The sequence below is a fragment of the Aphelocoma coerulescens genome, chromosome 6, assembly GCF_041296385.1.
Source record: "Aphelocoma coerulescens isolate FSJ_1873_10779 chromosome 6, UR_Acoe_1.0, whole genome shotgun sequence".
In the NCBI taxonomy this organism is placed as follows: Eukaryota; Metazoa; Chordata; class Aves; order Passeriformes; family Corvidae; genus Aphelocoma; species Aphelocoma coerulescens.
The window spans coordinates 11,463,428-11,479,030 of NC_091020.1; the positions used below are offsets into that span (position 1 = coordinate 11,463,428).

The 15,603-nt window shown below is 38.8% G+C and overlaps 2 protein-coding genes across 4 annotated transcripts in view; one reads left to right on the forward strand and one right to left on the reverse strand.

Moving 5' to 3' along the window:
• The window catches only part of LOC138112327 (rap1 GTPase-GDP dissociation stimulator 1-like), a 30,021-nt gene extending 20,248 nt beyond the window's left edge, over positions 1-9,773 (forward strand). Inside the window, 6 exon segments of the mRNA XM_069019211.1 lie at positions 391-525; positions 2,138-2,263; positions 5,304-5,443; positions 6,364-6,490; positions 7,514-7,642; positions 8,838-9,773. Coding sequence (XP_068875312.1) covers positions 391-525; positions 2,138-2,263; positions 5,304-5,443; positions 6,364-6,490; positions 7,514-7,642; positions 8,838-8,971 — 791 coding nt within the window. The 3' untranslated portion in view covers positions 8,972-9,773.
• A 930-nt stretch (positions 9,774-10,703) lies between these two features.
• The window catches only part of TSPAN14 (tetraspanin 14), a 35,342-nt gene continuing 30,442 nt past the window's right edge, over positions 10,704-15,603 (reverse strand). For all 3 annotated transcript variants that reach the window (XM_069019216.1, XM_069019213.1, XM_069019214.1), the window contains one exon: positions 10,704-14,317. In XM_069019216.1, coding sequence (XP_068875317.1) covers positions 14,246-14,317 — 72 coding nt within the window. In that variant the 3' untranslated portion in view covers positions 10,704-14,245. The remainder of the gene's footprint in view (positions 14,318-15,603) is intronic.

Genomic DNA, 15,603 nt, shown 5'->3' on the forward strand with positions numbered 1-15,603 from the left:
AAAGGAGTGTTGAAGGTATTCTGGGGAGAAATGAAAGATGCCACTGGTATTCTACTACATATATAGTGGAAAATACAGCAGCACTGAGGAAAACAAACAAAAAGACTGGAAAACCTACGGTTTTGAATTTGACAGTGACTGTCCTTTGAAAGCTCTCTTAAGCTAAACTTTACTAGAGTCTGTCTCAGCATCAGTTTACAGGTAGCTGAAGCTTACCTCTATCTAGAGAGCTGAAGGTTGCAAAAAACAATGCAAAATCTATAGTCTTGATCTTAGCAAGACAGGAAAACAGTCAAGGCAAAGACTCCCTGAATTCTGAACTTGCATTATTAGTTCCTATCATTGTGTTTCTTACCTCTCTCACCTGCTTGCTTCTGCCCCTTTCTTCAGACAGCAGCTGTTTGCGCATGGTCCAGCTGGGAGTCATACACCAGCTCCTGGACCTGCTGGAGAAACACGTCCAGAGCAGGGACACCTCTGTCCAACAGGCTGCACTCAGTGCACTGCAGAACCTCGCTATTCCAGGTACAGTCTGAAGACAACTGACTCACTGCGATTCTTTGTAAAGATGGGTCATCTGTGCAGCTCTCTCCAACTCACCAATGCCGGTCCCTTGTGTTTTGAGGGGCAATTGACCTTTTCCCCCTCTCCTGCAGGAACATACAGTTGAATAATTCATCAGGACTTCCTCATCTACATAAAGAGTTTAAATATCATAAACTGTAATCTCATTACCAGCTGCTAAAATTGTTCCATATTAATAGCATACAGCAGCTCAAGATAAAAAAAAAAAAAAAATAGAGCAGCGTTTATAGCTTAAAATACAGAGTACAAGGTGGAGATACCTGGTAGGGATGTCAGACTTTCTCTTCCATAAAACCAATATTCACTGCTACACACAGAACCAGTAAATCTTAATGTTCTTTGAAGATGCATTTTAAAAAGCTCAACTCTGAATTATAAAATATCAATACATCAATACAGAGCATTGTGATTATCTGTTCTGTTCAAGTCTATTACAAACAATTTTAGAGCTTTCCAAGTGTGTGGACACTTGAAATGCTATTCCTACACTGCACTTTTCCTCATCAATTCATAAAAACATCTGTAATATCTGTTAGATATTCTAACAGAAATGCAACACTTCTAGAAACACAAACTCTATCACGTTCAACAGTATAATCTGCTACCTGAAAAAAAAAATAAAGAAAAAAAAAAAAACAGAGTGGAAATCCATAAACATTAATTAAATATGGGTCAACACTTGGAAACAGACACAGAAGAACTTTTCAATTCAAGTATTGATCTTAAAAGAGAACAGATGCTTATAAAAAAAAAATTGAAAAAGTCATTATGGTCTAGTAAAATGAGTCAGTCTGTGTCACTGAAAAACAAGGACATTAAGAGAAATTTACTAAATAGGGTCTGCTTCCCAATTTGCCCAATAAAAGGACAAAGGGATATAACAGTTCTCTCATTTCACTGTCCAATCTTCCTCACTACTCCCCCAAAAATGCATGCAGAAATGGGAAAAAAATTGCTCTGGAGGAAGCAGCTTTTGGTAGCACAGCTAAGCAGTATTAAGACTCCTTCCAGACACGCTTATGGTTATTACCAGGGATTACTGCACCAACCAGTGGAGCAAAGACGCAAAGATGAGGAGAGGGAAGCACAGAAACAAAGGCATGAACAACAGGGGATCAGTGAGCCCAAATATGAAAAGAAAATCCATTTTCAAGAAATATGGCTGAGTAAATCACATCTTCCCCCCAGTTCAGTTAAGATGAACTGGCACAGAAAGGCTTCCTCATGTGAGCAGGCAAGTGGATGGATAACCTATTACAACTAGAAAAAGGAAGAGAAACAACATTGTGTTTTATGTACTTTATTCTGGGCAGGGCTAAGATCAAAATAAACCAAAATAACCCAAGAGCAGTTCCCTAGGAAAGTTTTAGCCCAACAGAGAAGTCTAAACAATCAGGTAGTCCTGACTTAATTTCCGAGCTCTCTAACAAGTTGAACTTTTTGCTAGAAGCCTAACACAGCACACAGTTCACAACAGTTATGTCACATCTATGTTTTCAGATGTTTGTGTCATTACTGAGCCTCACATCAACATCTCTTTTCCATGTTCTAGTTGTCAGCAAGGTTCAGATGCTGGAGGAAGGTGTCGCGGAGCGGATCGAGGCACTGCTAAGGTCAGAGAGCCCTCCTGTGCAGTGCAAACTCCTTGGAACTTTACGGATGTTAGCAGATGGTCAAGGTAGGCACCTACCAATGTTCACTGAGATCACCTATGAGCTCCCCTCCTCCCTTACCCTGCAAAACAAGGGCTCTGCGAGACTATGGGCTAAGTGTCCTCCTAACCTAATTCCACTCAATCTGGAGAGCTTCCAGCAGAGATTACTGCCAGAGGCTGCACATTTTCCAGACTGACCCAGTCAGCCTCAGAGGTAGTTGAGAAACAAACCACACAAAGAATCCGCAGTAGCTGGTGAGAATGGGCAAAGGCCTTAAAAGATTATGTTTTTCACCAGAGATACAGCAGCAAGGCATGAGTATAATGAAAAAGAGCCAGGCTGTAGTGTCAAATCACAGGACAGCAAATCAATAAAGAACTAGAGAACATAAAAGGAATAAAGGGGGCTGGGTTGGAGAGAGGCAGGAGAAATTAATTTCTACCAGTCTTTCTATACACGTTGGCAGTTTTATCATGCTCATGTGGTTCAAATGTTGAATTTACTTTGCATGTTAATGTATTGGATTATCTATTTGCACTTCATTCAGTTTAACACAGAGGGGGGTATGCAAAAGCAACAATAATCTTTCTGTGCACATCACTGCATTTTGAGAAACATGCACAATGTCAGAATTACATTAAGACCTACTTCAATATCTTAATTTATCCTTAGGCTTACTTAGCTCTTACCAGAGCATGATACAAAAACAAGCGTCGTGGCGTTTGGTATTGTCTTTCATATTGCCAGAGCAGCTGCTCTAGAGCACTAATCACTAGTAGTGATCCCTTGATATGCAGGAATAACATGAGATATGCCAAAACCAGAACCAGAATAGTTATGACCATTTTGTGACGGGAAGTGACAACTGACACGGGACAATTACAGACACCACTTCATTAATTATATGGAAGAAGATAAAACCTCACTCTCCTACATTCCACTCTGCTTTCAATTGCACTACTGCAGACACCCCTTAATATGACAGCTACTGGCATCTTTTATCAAATTAATATGCACAATAGAAAATTTAGATCTAGCCCTTGTATTACTTTGCACTGCTTCCAGTCCAGGGAAAAGCTGCTTTCACTTATATTTCACTGTGGTAGGGAATGAACATTACAAGATATATGGAAACCTAGAATATTCCTGCTCTGAGGCTTTGAAGAAGTCATTTTAATGTCATTTCTCCAAAGTTGTATCACAATTGTGACAGGGGGAAGCATTTAACATTTGAAATTGAGACATCACAGTAACACAGATCTAAATTATCAAACACTAAATTATCTTTTTTTTATTTACCAGCCCTAAAACAAAGTTGGAAATTGGCACAAGGTACAACTTCTGAATCTGACACAACATAATTATCAAAATGCAAAGTAGAATAAAATATGTAGGAGAATCAATGTTTATCCATTCCCACCTATGAACACACAATTCTATCACTTTTAATTACCTTCTATTCTGTTTACCCATAGCTCTTAATTAACTCAGCCTGAAACTCTTATGAACACACATCTACTAAGAAGTCCACACTAAATTAGTTAATTGCCTTATCTAGTATAAATTCATTACTCTATCAGCAGGCATGCTGAGGCTTACAGACTAGAAGAGGCAGGTTTCTTCCTAACCACAGAAAACTGCAGGCAGATCTGTCACCTTCGTTACTATAAAGAGATGTTAACTCCTGGTTCTTCCACCATTTTACTTCAGAGGAGCAGAATAATTTGTACACTTCAGTAGCCAAAGGACTTTCAGCAAAACTGAAAGTTCAATCTTATAAAATGACAAATTTGAATAAATTGTAAGTTAAAAGGTTTTCCTGTTAGGAGTAACTATCGGGTTTTATCTCAAAGAGCTCTATTGCCTGCCAAACTGCGTAAAGAACCTGCCTTTGCAACAAACCTCTTAAACTGGTTCCATCCTCCAGCCCCTTACTTCAACTTCCCGTACCTAAACTGATTACCATGATCTCTGCAGACTAATGAGTAACATCTGAGTAGAAAGAAAAGTCTTGTGTTACAGGAGATAACATTCAGGTAGCTGTGCAATGCCCTGTAACTCTTATCTCAAACTATGGCAGCTAGGCTATAAGCTCCCAGATTCCTTGTGGGATTTTGACCTGTGGATTGTTCCTTAGTGTACTGGACAAATTAAAAAGGAAGTGTGCTTCCCCACCTCCTTCCCCCAAAACAGAGTATAGGCTAATTTACAGCTTCTTGAAAATATCCAGAGCAATCATGTGGTTTACTGACATTGACCTTCTGGTGCATGCTCTATTTGACCCTGGCAGCATATTTCAAAAGAAATGCAACACACAGAGAAAAGGGCCAGGTAAAGGAACTGGAGCAGGGTGATGCCTCAATCAAATCTATCCCTTCTGTTACAGATGTTAATATAATTAGAGTTCCACTTCTCAGGAAAAGTTATCTAGTGAGGTTTTTTCAGATGTCAACCATACAGACTAATATTTCTGGCAAGTCTTGAAATAGGATTCCTGAGACACAGGGGAATGCAAATTAGAAGGCTCTTCCACACTCAAGGGGAATTTCTGATGATGCCTTATACACGGTTCAACACACATCCTTAAGACTCAGGTCATCCAATTACTGACATGCTGCAATTCTGTACTAAGACTTGACTTCCCATGCTACCAACACTAATGAATTATCACTGTAACAGCACAAACAGGCTCCCAAGAGCCCACGGTTACATTCGTGCAGGGCTCAAAGTGCAAGTGCAAAATGCCAAGTGGGAAAGGGACAGGCCCCCTGAAGTATCACAACAGAGTATTTGCTTTCATAGAAAGCTGCTCATTTTAAGCCCTACTTCAGCAGCCTCTTGAAAAGGATAGGTCTGTTGGAACAGCCTGTTTTGTCCTTCCCCTGCACAATTCCTTTGGTAAGTATTTCCAAGATCCTTTAAAAGCCCAAAGCTTCAAGCAGAGTTCTTAACGGATGCTGAGCACATGCATGGCCCTAGTTACTTCCACATTCACATTCCTGTGGCAGACAGACAGACAGAGGTCTGATTTCGAATGCCTCTTGATGATGCTTTTCTCTTCAGCTGATGCAGCTGAAATCCTGGGCCATGACCCCATGCTGCTCAACAGGCTGGTGCAGTGGTGCAGTGTGAGTGACCACAGTGGCATCTGCAGAGAGGCAAACCGGCTGCTGGCATCGATCCTGCACCACAACAGATCCCAGGTACGAGAACTACTGCTCTGATACATTTCTACTTCACCCTTCTCAAATATTTTTAGAGCTTGTTGACATAGTTAGGGATTAAACAGCACATACAGCTTTACAACGAAAACCATGAAGGCTCACAGTAAAAACCTCTCTGATCTGCCTCAATACCAGTAAGGGCGAAGTGAGGGGGAAACCTGTGCACTCTGTAACCAGACACCTCACAGAAACGAGCACCATGGTCACTTACTGTCACTTGTCAACACTAACCCTCCTCAAGTAAGGCTTGACAAATGGTAAGCAAGTAAAGCTTTTCTATGCCCATAAATATGTTTCAAAGTTTAAATTAAAATGGTAAAAAAACCTCAGACCTGTCCTAAAATGTAAGTCCTCCAGAAGCTCCAAAGAGCCCACTTATCCATGATGAATGAATCTAGCATGATCTTTATCTGCTGGTATTTTAGAACAGGCTTCTGTCTTTTGTAAATTGTGCTATTACACACAGGCATCCCAGCCATGCTTTACTATGAGGTAGTGATTAAAAAGGTAGATATTATCTTCACAGGCTTTGATAAAGCAAAACTAATCCTTGCTAGTTTGACGACTTGAAATGAAAGAGTAGAATAAGGACAAACTGAAACAAGACAAAAAAAAAGTGTATATATATCTATATCTATATCGATATATATCTTGCAGATATACATCTATATTTAATTCTAAGTATTGATATTCCAGGTAAATTAGACCAGCTCTAATCAGACACATATGATCAGTGCCAAAAGCAGTGTTATCTCTAGTCTTTGAATACCATCAGTCTGCACTGCAGCACACAAGTAATTTCCATCTATTCAGAAGCTGAAGAGTGCAATCTCATTTCCCTCTCCATTCTACTGTATTCCTATGTCAGATTTCCATCTGTTTTACCTTTGCTTTAACAGGAAGTGGTCAAAGCCATCCAGGCAGCACAAGGAGTGAAGCATCTGGTTTCCATGACAACAAGTGAACATGCTGCCATGCAGAATGAGGCTCTGAATGCCTTGGCAATAGCATCTGCAATCGATTTAGGTATTTTCCTCCTAAAAGCATTTATCTATGCAAGATCCTCAATTATTAAGAAACATTGTCATGCTATTAATTCTAGGTAACATGTATGAAAAAGCACATCTCTTGTCTAGATTTAGCTCTTCAGCATGAAAAAGGTTGGCAACCATCCAGATCATAAAATCAATAGGCTTTGGGAATGGCCTGAAGTTTTGCTTCTTATTCAGGATAAGAGTCAAATTATCATGCTGTGTGGACAGGCACTAGCTATTTGAGTAGCATGATATGATGCTAGAAACCTACACAAAAAAAAAAAAGAGGGAAAGTAAAGGTGATTGAGATAAGAAAAGATGGTAAAGGCTAAATGAAGGACAAATTATATACCTGAATGGTCAATGAAGACTGTAAGTAAAGGAAATAATCTTAAGACATACATGAGGAAAGAATAAGGCAGAAGCATAAATTAAAAGGCATTGTAGAAGCTGCAAATGAAGCAAATAAGAAAACTGTAGATTCAAATGACTTTTCCCTGAGCTAATTTTCAGAGTTACCACACAATTTTTTTTCAGATTTTGCCTGTGTGACTTGAAAATGGGTCTCAATTTATTACATCACCACAAATCTAAAAGCATCAAAAGATGAATTGAAAAGAAAAATAAACTTGACATTTGTAACTTCCTACAGCAACAAGTATGATTGTGAAGAGCCCACGTTACAACTTGTCTACCATTAAATTCTCAAACTCATTTGGCCAACTAATGTGAACCAACATTTCTAGCACTGAATATTTCAGGTTTTCATTTATTATGAGGTTAACTTTATACAGCCAATAGTAGACTGGTCCTGTCTTCAAGAATGAGGCCAATAAAGAAATTCTGTACAGAAAAGAGCACAGAAATTCTTCAGTACCAAAGGCAGATGCTCAAGACATAGCCAATCTGAAATGAAGCCAGTGAGGAATTTTTTTTTTTTTAAAAAAGCATATTCACTTTCTGATTTCTTTTCAGATAACAGCTATGGGTTACTATTTGTTTACTTATTTTTCAGAAACCCTTGAAGAATCTTTTAAGGAATCACAACTAGTTCAAAGCTTACACAAACTTCTACAAGATGATGATACAAGTCCTGAGGTGAAATACAGTTCAATGGGCCTTTTGTGCAGACTTCTTAATTCAGGTAACTTCATTTTAAGCTGTCTGTGATGGAAGGATGGGTATTTGTGATGAAGTGTTTTCTGTCACCAAAATATGCTGCCTGCAATGCTCCAGTGAATAAGTAAAGGGTATTAGAGGTTCATTCTGTATTGATCACCAAGAATCATAGTCAAGTAGCTTCCTTCTTTATGAAAAGCTGATTAAACCATCCATTGAATAAAACAAATAAAAAAGGCTTTATTCCAGTGAGTCAGTGGCACAATCAACTCCCAAAATAGCAAAATTAGGGCCTTGGAGTAAAGGGATCTTTGTCCAACTTGACCACACACAATTGCCTGGAAGTCCCAGAGAATTTCTGTGTTCAAAGACACAGTCTGTACCATGCTCAGAGGCAGGCATACATTTGTTCTGCCTGTGCAGTAAGCAAACCAAAGCTGAGATAAAGCAGCCATTTCAGCAATGCTGCCTTCACACAGCAACTTTCAGTAATGCATATCAAGGGAATTATTTCAGTTTCACTCCATGGTCAGGGAAGACTTAAAATGCTTCAAGCAGGATGGGACGATCCTGGATGTGTAGCAGTACACGAAAACAAGCACCTTGAAACCAGGAGTCTGAGGATCTCATGGCAGTTTCTCACATCTTAATACAAAAATTACTTAAATTGAAAATAATGATTGTAATTAGGCAAAGACAGATCACAAGGTGAGCTGCCTTTCAAATCCTGGAGCGACCCTGTATTGACAGACATGCTGGATTTTGCAGTATACTCTATTTTATCCCTGTAACCACACAGATACTGGAATAGGACAAAGCACTTACAGTGCTACTATGAAGTGTTGACATAATAGATGAGATCTATAAGACTTTTTTCCAGAGATGTAAATACTTAGCATTTTATAGACTAACTGGAACACTAAGAGCTGTCTTACTAGTGTGGAATGGTAGCAAAAAGTGCTAGAAATTGTCCTGTATTAGAATTTCAAAATTTGGATTTTTTCTGTTGATCAGCTCTTGGAAGTCAAACAGGAGGAAAAAACCTTTATCAGTCCAATACTTCCAATGGCTGAAAGAGTATCTATTGAAAAAAAGAATGCTTTAATTAAAGTAGCTCATTATGAGCAGCAAGTACTCCAAACTTTTTATCTTACAACAATTGTTGGGAACCACTATGTCATGGCAGGTAACTAAAAGTCAGCATTTCATCTCCCATTCAGGTGATCTGAGACAAGAAATAGAAGAGGACAAGGTTAAAGACACACTTGAGCGACTCTGCAGTCACAGCAATGCAAATGTGGTCAAGGAAGCCATCATAACATTACAGGTTTTGAGAGGAGAGACACCCCAGTAACCTCCCTTCTCCCACGTGGCAACCCAGCACTGCTGCAGAGGCAAACACCACCAGCTTTGCAACCCTTGCATTTGTCATGCTGCTGCACAACCAACACTGCTGAAGCCCAGCTGCAGCTCCTGCTCTGAAAGCTGTATATAAAAACCCCTCATTTGCACGTCTCTTTGGCCTGATACTTGCACCACTGCTGCTCTTCACTGAGCCACTAACACACAGCAGTAGGAATGTGTCCTGTCAAGCAAGTGGTGTTAAAAAACATCACAGGACAAACATCAGGCAATTATCACTCATTATACATTTTTCAGCTGCTTGGTTTTGTGACATTAGGATACACACTTACAATTTTTCTTGTATCAATGGGACTTTTAAATACTTATATAGAAGTCTTAAGCTTTTATCATGCAACCTGACACAGGAGTTAGATTAAATCTGTAGCTTAAACAATACAAAGGGTTAACCAGCACCAGTTCAACCTCTGCACATTGTGAATCACACTGTGAGCTCAATTGTTAGGTGAACATGTTAAAACCAAAACTGTCTTTAAACTAACTCCCCCTTCAATCTCCAATTTTAAAGCTCATCTCTGAAACTTTACCGGCTCCTGTCACAAGTTATATTCCTAAATACTTGAGGCTACAGTCTTGTCCTGATTTCAGAGGTGCACGTCCTGTAACCTGAAATGAGACTCTGCAAAAGCAAAGTTTTTAAGAAACTGCAGTCAGTGAACACACAGTGCTTGCACAAGACACAACAATAAAGTTGGTTAGGAATTACAAGTGGGCAGGGGTGAGGATGTGGAGGCAGCCATTATCACCCATAAGAGAAACTGGGTTTAACTTTAGATAATGGAAAAAAAAAAGTAGTAAACAAACGTCTTTGAACATTTCTGTGGAATCCTTTTGTATCTAAACAAGGTCACTAGATGAGAAGGTAACGGATTCTATTCCACAACTTGTTCTTATGGGAACTTTTTGAAGCAGTTGAAGGTATGTAGCAGTCATGTTGTCCAGACCTAGGAGATCAAATTCAAAACCATGTAGTGGTAGAGACTGAAAAGCTTAGGAGCAATTACTTTTTTTTTTTTCAGCCAGCAGAAAAGCTACTGAGAAAAAAATAGACAAGCACTGATCTTCAGAAAGCTACTATAAAGCAGACTGTATTTAGAAGTCAACAAGACCTCATGTTCTCAAACAATTTGAGAACAACTGGCCTATGTCTGCAAACAAACACAACTTTGCTCCTGCAAAAGCTTTCCCACTTGCAAAACCCAGTAACATTACCACGTGCACTACACTCATCACCAAGTATCACTCTCAGGAGTACTCTTCAGAAAGGGAATTTCATAAAACCACCCCAGGCAAGTGCCACTTGGTGAGGAACACGTAAGCAGGTTTTCACTACATAACAGGAGAAAAGAAAAACAGAGGTTTTAACTTCTTTGATGTCCAGAGATTTAATAGTTACTCTATACCATTCTGCAGCTCTTCACTTGTTCACAGCTTTCCATTAACAGTGGAGAGAATAGCATCAGTCTTAGCTATTATTCAACAGACCAAAGTGAAAAGAAAAAATATCAAGAATTAGTTTCCACAAAATACACAAACAAGCACCCCTGGGCCTTCACCATTTCTGAGTTATCCACAAGCTGCAGTCTCAGTAGCCAGTCTAAACCTTAGAGAGTGAAATACTAGTGGACTGGAAACAACAAATCTTAGGAATCATACTCCAGGAGTAGAAAATATTAAATTTTTATTTAATCAAATTTAAGGCTTGAGAAAAAATATATTGAAAGTCACTCAGAAAAGCCATCTCAGAAGAGGAGACAGAAGCTCCCCTTCCAATGGCTGAACAATGTTCAAGCAGCATGACAATGCACAGGCAGTAAGGGGAAGAAAGAGGGAAGGATGTGATGGGGAGACAAAACCCAAGGCAATTCTACACAGAAATCAATCGCCACATCAAGCTCCATGGACTGGAAGCACAAGTCTGTCCACATGGCACTGCATGAGGTCACCAAAGCTTAAGACCTCTTGGGAAGAAACATTCAGGTATTCACAAGGTCAACCCAAGGTCCTCTGGTCACAGCACTTTTTTCAGGGCTTATATTCACCCTCCTCTTCATGTACAGGGAAACTGTGTCCAAATGCAGTTATATTAATAGAAACAAAGAGGCAGTTGCACTGTCAGACTGACACATACATTGCTTAACAGAAATCAATTGTGCTCATTTCTGAGAAATAAAAGTGATCACACTTAAGTTTGCTTCTCCCAGTCCAGTTCTTCAAGTCTGACCTCATTTGACATCTTCATTAAAAACCTTGGTTCCACTGTAGTGTTTGTGAAGTTGTTCCAAATGCAACAGCTGAAATCTCAACATCAACAATGTATCAAACCTCATTGTGAGGTCACTCAATTACTTTCCTTTGAGGTTTTAGAGGCAGGCTCATACCCAGCTACTTTTACTGACAAGACTTTTTTTAGACCATAACCTAAATCTTTTCGCCATGAAGTCACTGCAGGTCCACAGAGAAGGGGCTAAATAAAACTAAGTAGAAAGTATTCCCATTACAAGCCTGAAATTACAGTAGCCATGTACGGGGGTACTTCAGAACGTACAGAGGCAAAACAGGATTTTAAAAATGATACTGAATAAGCACAAAGAAGTTTATCCACAGTGGCAAAAAAGAAAAATCACTCCACAGATTTAAAGATCCTCAAGTAAAGTTGAACTTCTCTCTATTTCAGTTCCAAATAACTGAAACACTGATACAAAAGCTGGTGTTAATATGGCCAAAGCCATTAAGAACAACCTGTGGAAATACAACACTTCAGTTAGAATTCTATCTTGCATGCAAACAGTACTTCAAAAAGAAAAAGTATTACTTTGTCTTCAGTTAACTTGGTAAGATTTGCAGACCCTGGAATCCTAATCTGTAATGATGGCTCCTGTCAGCAGCTAATTTCAGTGCATGAACTCCACAGCCATCTTTGACACCGGGATGATTTTTACCAAACTGCTGAAATTCCTTCCTAGCATTAGCAGCTGACAGTGCCAAAAACTAGCAAAGGGAAATGTACTTCCTAGCTGGCATTTTCAGTGCACTGTTTTATGAATAAGAAGTTACAAATCAGAAGCATCCTTCTCCAATTTTACATATATCAGATTATCACACAACCTTAACCAAGCAAGTTGGTTGATGAGGTGTTGCAAAGTTTCAAGCACCAGAATTTAAAGCAAAGTTTGCTGGACACTGCTCTGCTGCTTGCAAAGTCGTAGTACAATCACACATTCCTGGCTGTTTCCTCATGGATCAGATTCAACAAATAAGTAATACAGACCTCACATTCAAGGCTTTACAGAAGAAATGCCTCTTGCTCTCCCCTCAGTGATCTACTGCTACAGTTTTCTTGTTGTATACCAAAGTTAAAAGAGTCACAGTGTACTTCCAGCCATTTTACTTTCAGGTTTTCAGATGAGTTAATAGCAGACTACCCTCTGCTACTGTAAGGAAATCAGCCATCCTTAGACAAGCTTCCTTTTCCTGTTGTGTCTCGATCATTGGCCAGAAAAAGAACTATGAAAGCTGAAGAACACATGAGGACTGTCTGAAGTGCTTCACAGATTGCAAGCTAGAAGGATGCCTGGAAAATCAACCAGACACAAAGATTCTTACTGTTGATCAACTTTTGCCAGTGAAATGTTTGTCAATACATGCATAATAGAAAAAAAGGACATAATATATTTAAAAGTTTGGCTTCCAAAGAAAGCCATATACATTAGAAATACAAGTATTAAATCCTTCAGGCACACTACATGTAGTAAAATATCATTATAAAAATAGATACTTTTCTAAAATTTACACTGTGTTAGGCACTGTAAATGAACCTGCTCTCCCTGAAAAACCTGGTGTCACTGGAAGCAGTAAACGATGTTAGCTATATGGCCCACAGTAAAACTGACAGCTACAACTACTTCCAAGAACTTTTCAGACACATACCTTTACCTTAAAGCTATGGATACACCACCACAGTCTTATAGAAAAGACTTGAACTCCTACTGAACTACAGATCCATCTACTAACCCCCACAAAGGGAGGACTGGAAGAAGAGTTTTGTTTTCTCTAGATTAAAATAAAAACACCGACATAGGAAGGACTAGTTAAGCTTCATGTAGAAAATGACTGAAGAAATCATTCTGGTTCACTGTATTTTGATTCACATTTGAACCATGAACCAGGCAGAACTGATAATTCAATAGCTTTAAAGATGACTTAAAAGTTCAACAACTTAATTTTTTGCTAAATCTGTACTTCCTTACTTAAAAAAATACTTCAGTAAGGATTAACACTGAATTTGTAAGTCTTTCATCAGTCCTGGTAGTGGCAGTTGAGACTTGTGAAGATCAACATAGCAGTTGTGAGAGAAACTAGAGGAATAACAAAAGCCATCAACAGCTAGCACAGCATGCTTGCTACCTACTGAAACAAGCTGCATTTTGAAGTATGTGCAGACAGCACTTTTTAAAGATATTACTGATCATTGAAAGGATAAGCATTTTCAAAGAGGTTTTTCTTCTATAAATAAAGAATATTTACATTATTCTCAGACAGGAAACAGTATGAGGGCTTTACACCCTCTTGCCTGAAACGGAGATTTGTAACACGTAATGCTACAGATAGTCAGATTTTTCCCATCCTGGGAACTGGCTTGCATTTTTCAAAACAGAGTGGGGTTTGCACAACCAAGAATCAATTAAAGATCTAGACAGTTTGTGATTTTTTCCCAATTTCCAATTATGGTTGCTGGATATCTTGCCAAAAATGACTGGATAAGTCTACTGTAGAGATTAATACGATTGCAAGATTCTGAAGAAATCAGCATGCAACATTTGAAAAGATTATATTTTAAGACAGATGACAGGAGTGAAGACAGGACAATCTTCACAGCAATCCTTCAAGTAAAGGGCTTACAGCAGTTTCATGTCTCCCTGCTACAGTCTTAAAATCTGTTCTGCCAATGTCTTGAGAAATTACACTTCTTCCTCAGAGAACAACGCTGGTGCACTGAGTTGTCTTGTTAGAGAAAAGGTAGACAGTGTGCATTTGGCAATTCTTTTGTAACAGCTTCAAACAAAAAGCATAAGCAGGGGAAAAAAAAATCCACATAAGGCTTTTAGCAACAGGAGTATTTCATGGTCCGTGCATTTCTTCCACCTTGGTGTCCAATCAATAGTCTCAAAATAGATTGTTTTGCAACATGTGTCTGCTTTCGTATTCAGAAGGCATTACTTGCTTTTACAGCTTCAATATCAGAAATCAATGTCCTGGCTAGGAAAATCCCAAAAATCTAAAAAGATAAAAAAAACACCATTTGTGAGATAAACTTGTAATGTACCAGTCTACAAGATGTTTGTTTGCAGGTTCAGATATCATTTCATAGCCAAGATCATCCATCAAAGCATAGCTATTACTAAGAAGTAGTAAAGGCAACAGAACCTTGCAGGTAATAAAGTTCATGAGAAAGATGCTTTCATGTAAAACTTCAGCAGCATTCAAAATAATAAGCTTCCAGATGCCTTACGAGCTAGAAGAAATCCACTCATCCACTAAGTTTGAGTGTCATAAACACCCATGGTTGCCTATTGCTAAAGCTACAAACCAGACATTTTCATTCATTCCACAACTTTGAATAACAATCCAGTCAGTTTTCACATCAATTTTTTTAAACACAGACAGACTGGACAATTACCTGTCCTAAAATGAAATTGTCACAGACAGCAGTAAGAGAAGTCCCAGATTTCTCAGAGACATTTAAATTTGAAATTTTAACATTCATGTCAGTTCTCAGGGAAATCTTCCCTTACAAATTGAGGATAAATTTGTAACTCAGCAAATTTCCTGTAACATTCTTACAAATAATATAAAACTGGGGTGAAGTTTTGGAAAGCTAAAAGATTTCATTTAAACGTAGTCAGGTTATGTCTAATTCTCAATCCCACCATAAAAGAGCTTAATGCACAAGAAAGACCAATTGGAAAACACAAGTAACTGAAAGTGGTTTCACAGAGACTAGGGACACAAATAAAGAACAACATTGTCAAGTTATTGCCAATCAACACAGTGCAAAAAGATCAAACTTCAAGTCTTGACCATCTTCCTAACAAAAGATCCTGTTCTTAGCACAGCATTTCTCAAACCCATGGAAGCATTATCACTAGATGGTGATAAACAAGTATCAAACCCTAAGCTACAGAGGGCCCTATTACCAGGGCTGGAGAAAGATATTTTACCAGCACTCTATACTCCACTCTTGTCAATTACATGGAAAATACTTTCTGTAGCAGATTTACAAGTTTATTTCCCACTGAAGGAATTTCATAGCAGAGAAATTAATGTAGTGCAAACAACTGCCACAACAAAAGCAAGATCCACCTTGACAGCTGCAATCTAACATGCTTTACTGAAAATTTTAGCTCTCTCTTTGATGTACCAAGCACTGATGAGGCAATAGAAATCACAGTGACTCTTTCATCTGGTTCTGCTAACATTGCATTTGCAACCTGGTCACCTACTTCCCTGCTCTTACATTCCCAACCTTTGTGAGCAGCATGCTACACCCACTTACAGCTGGCT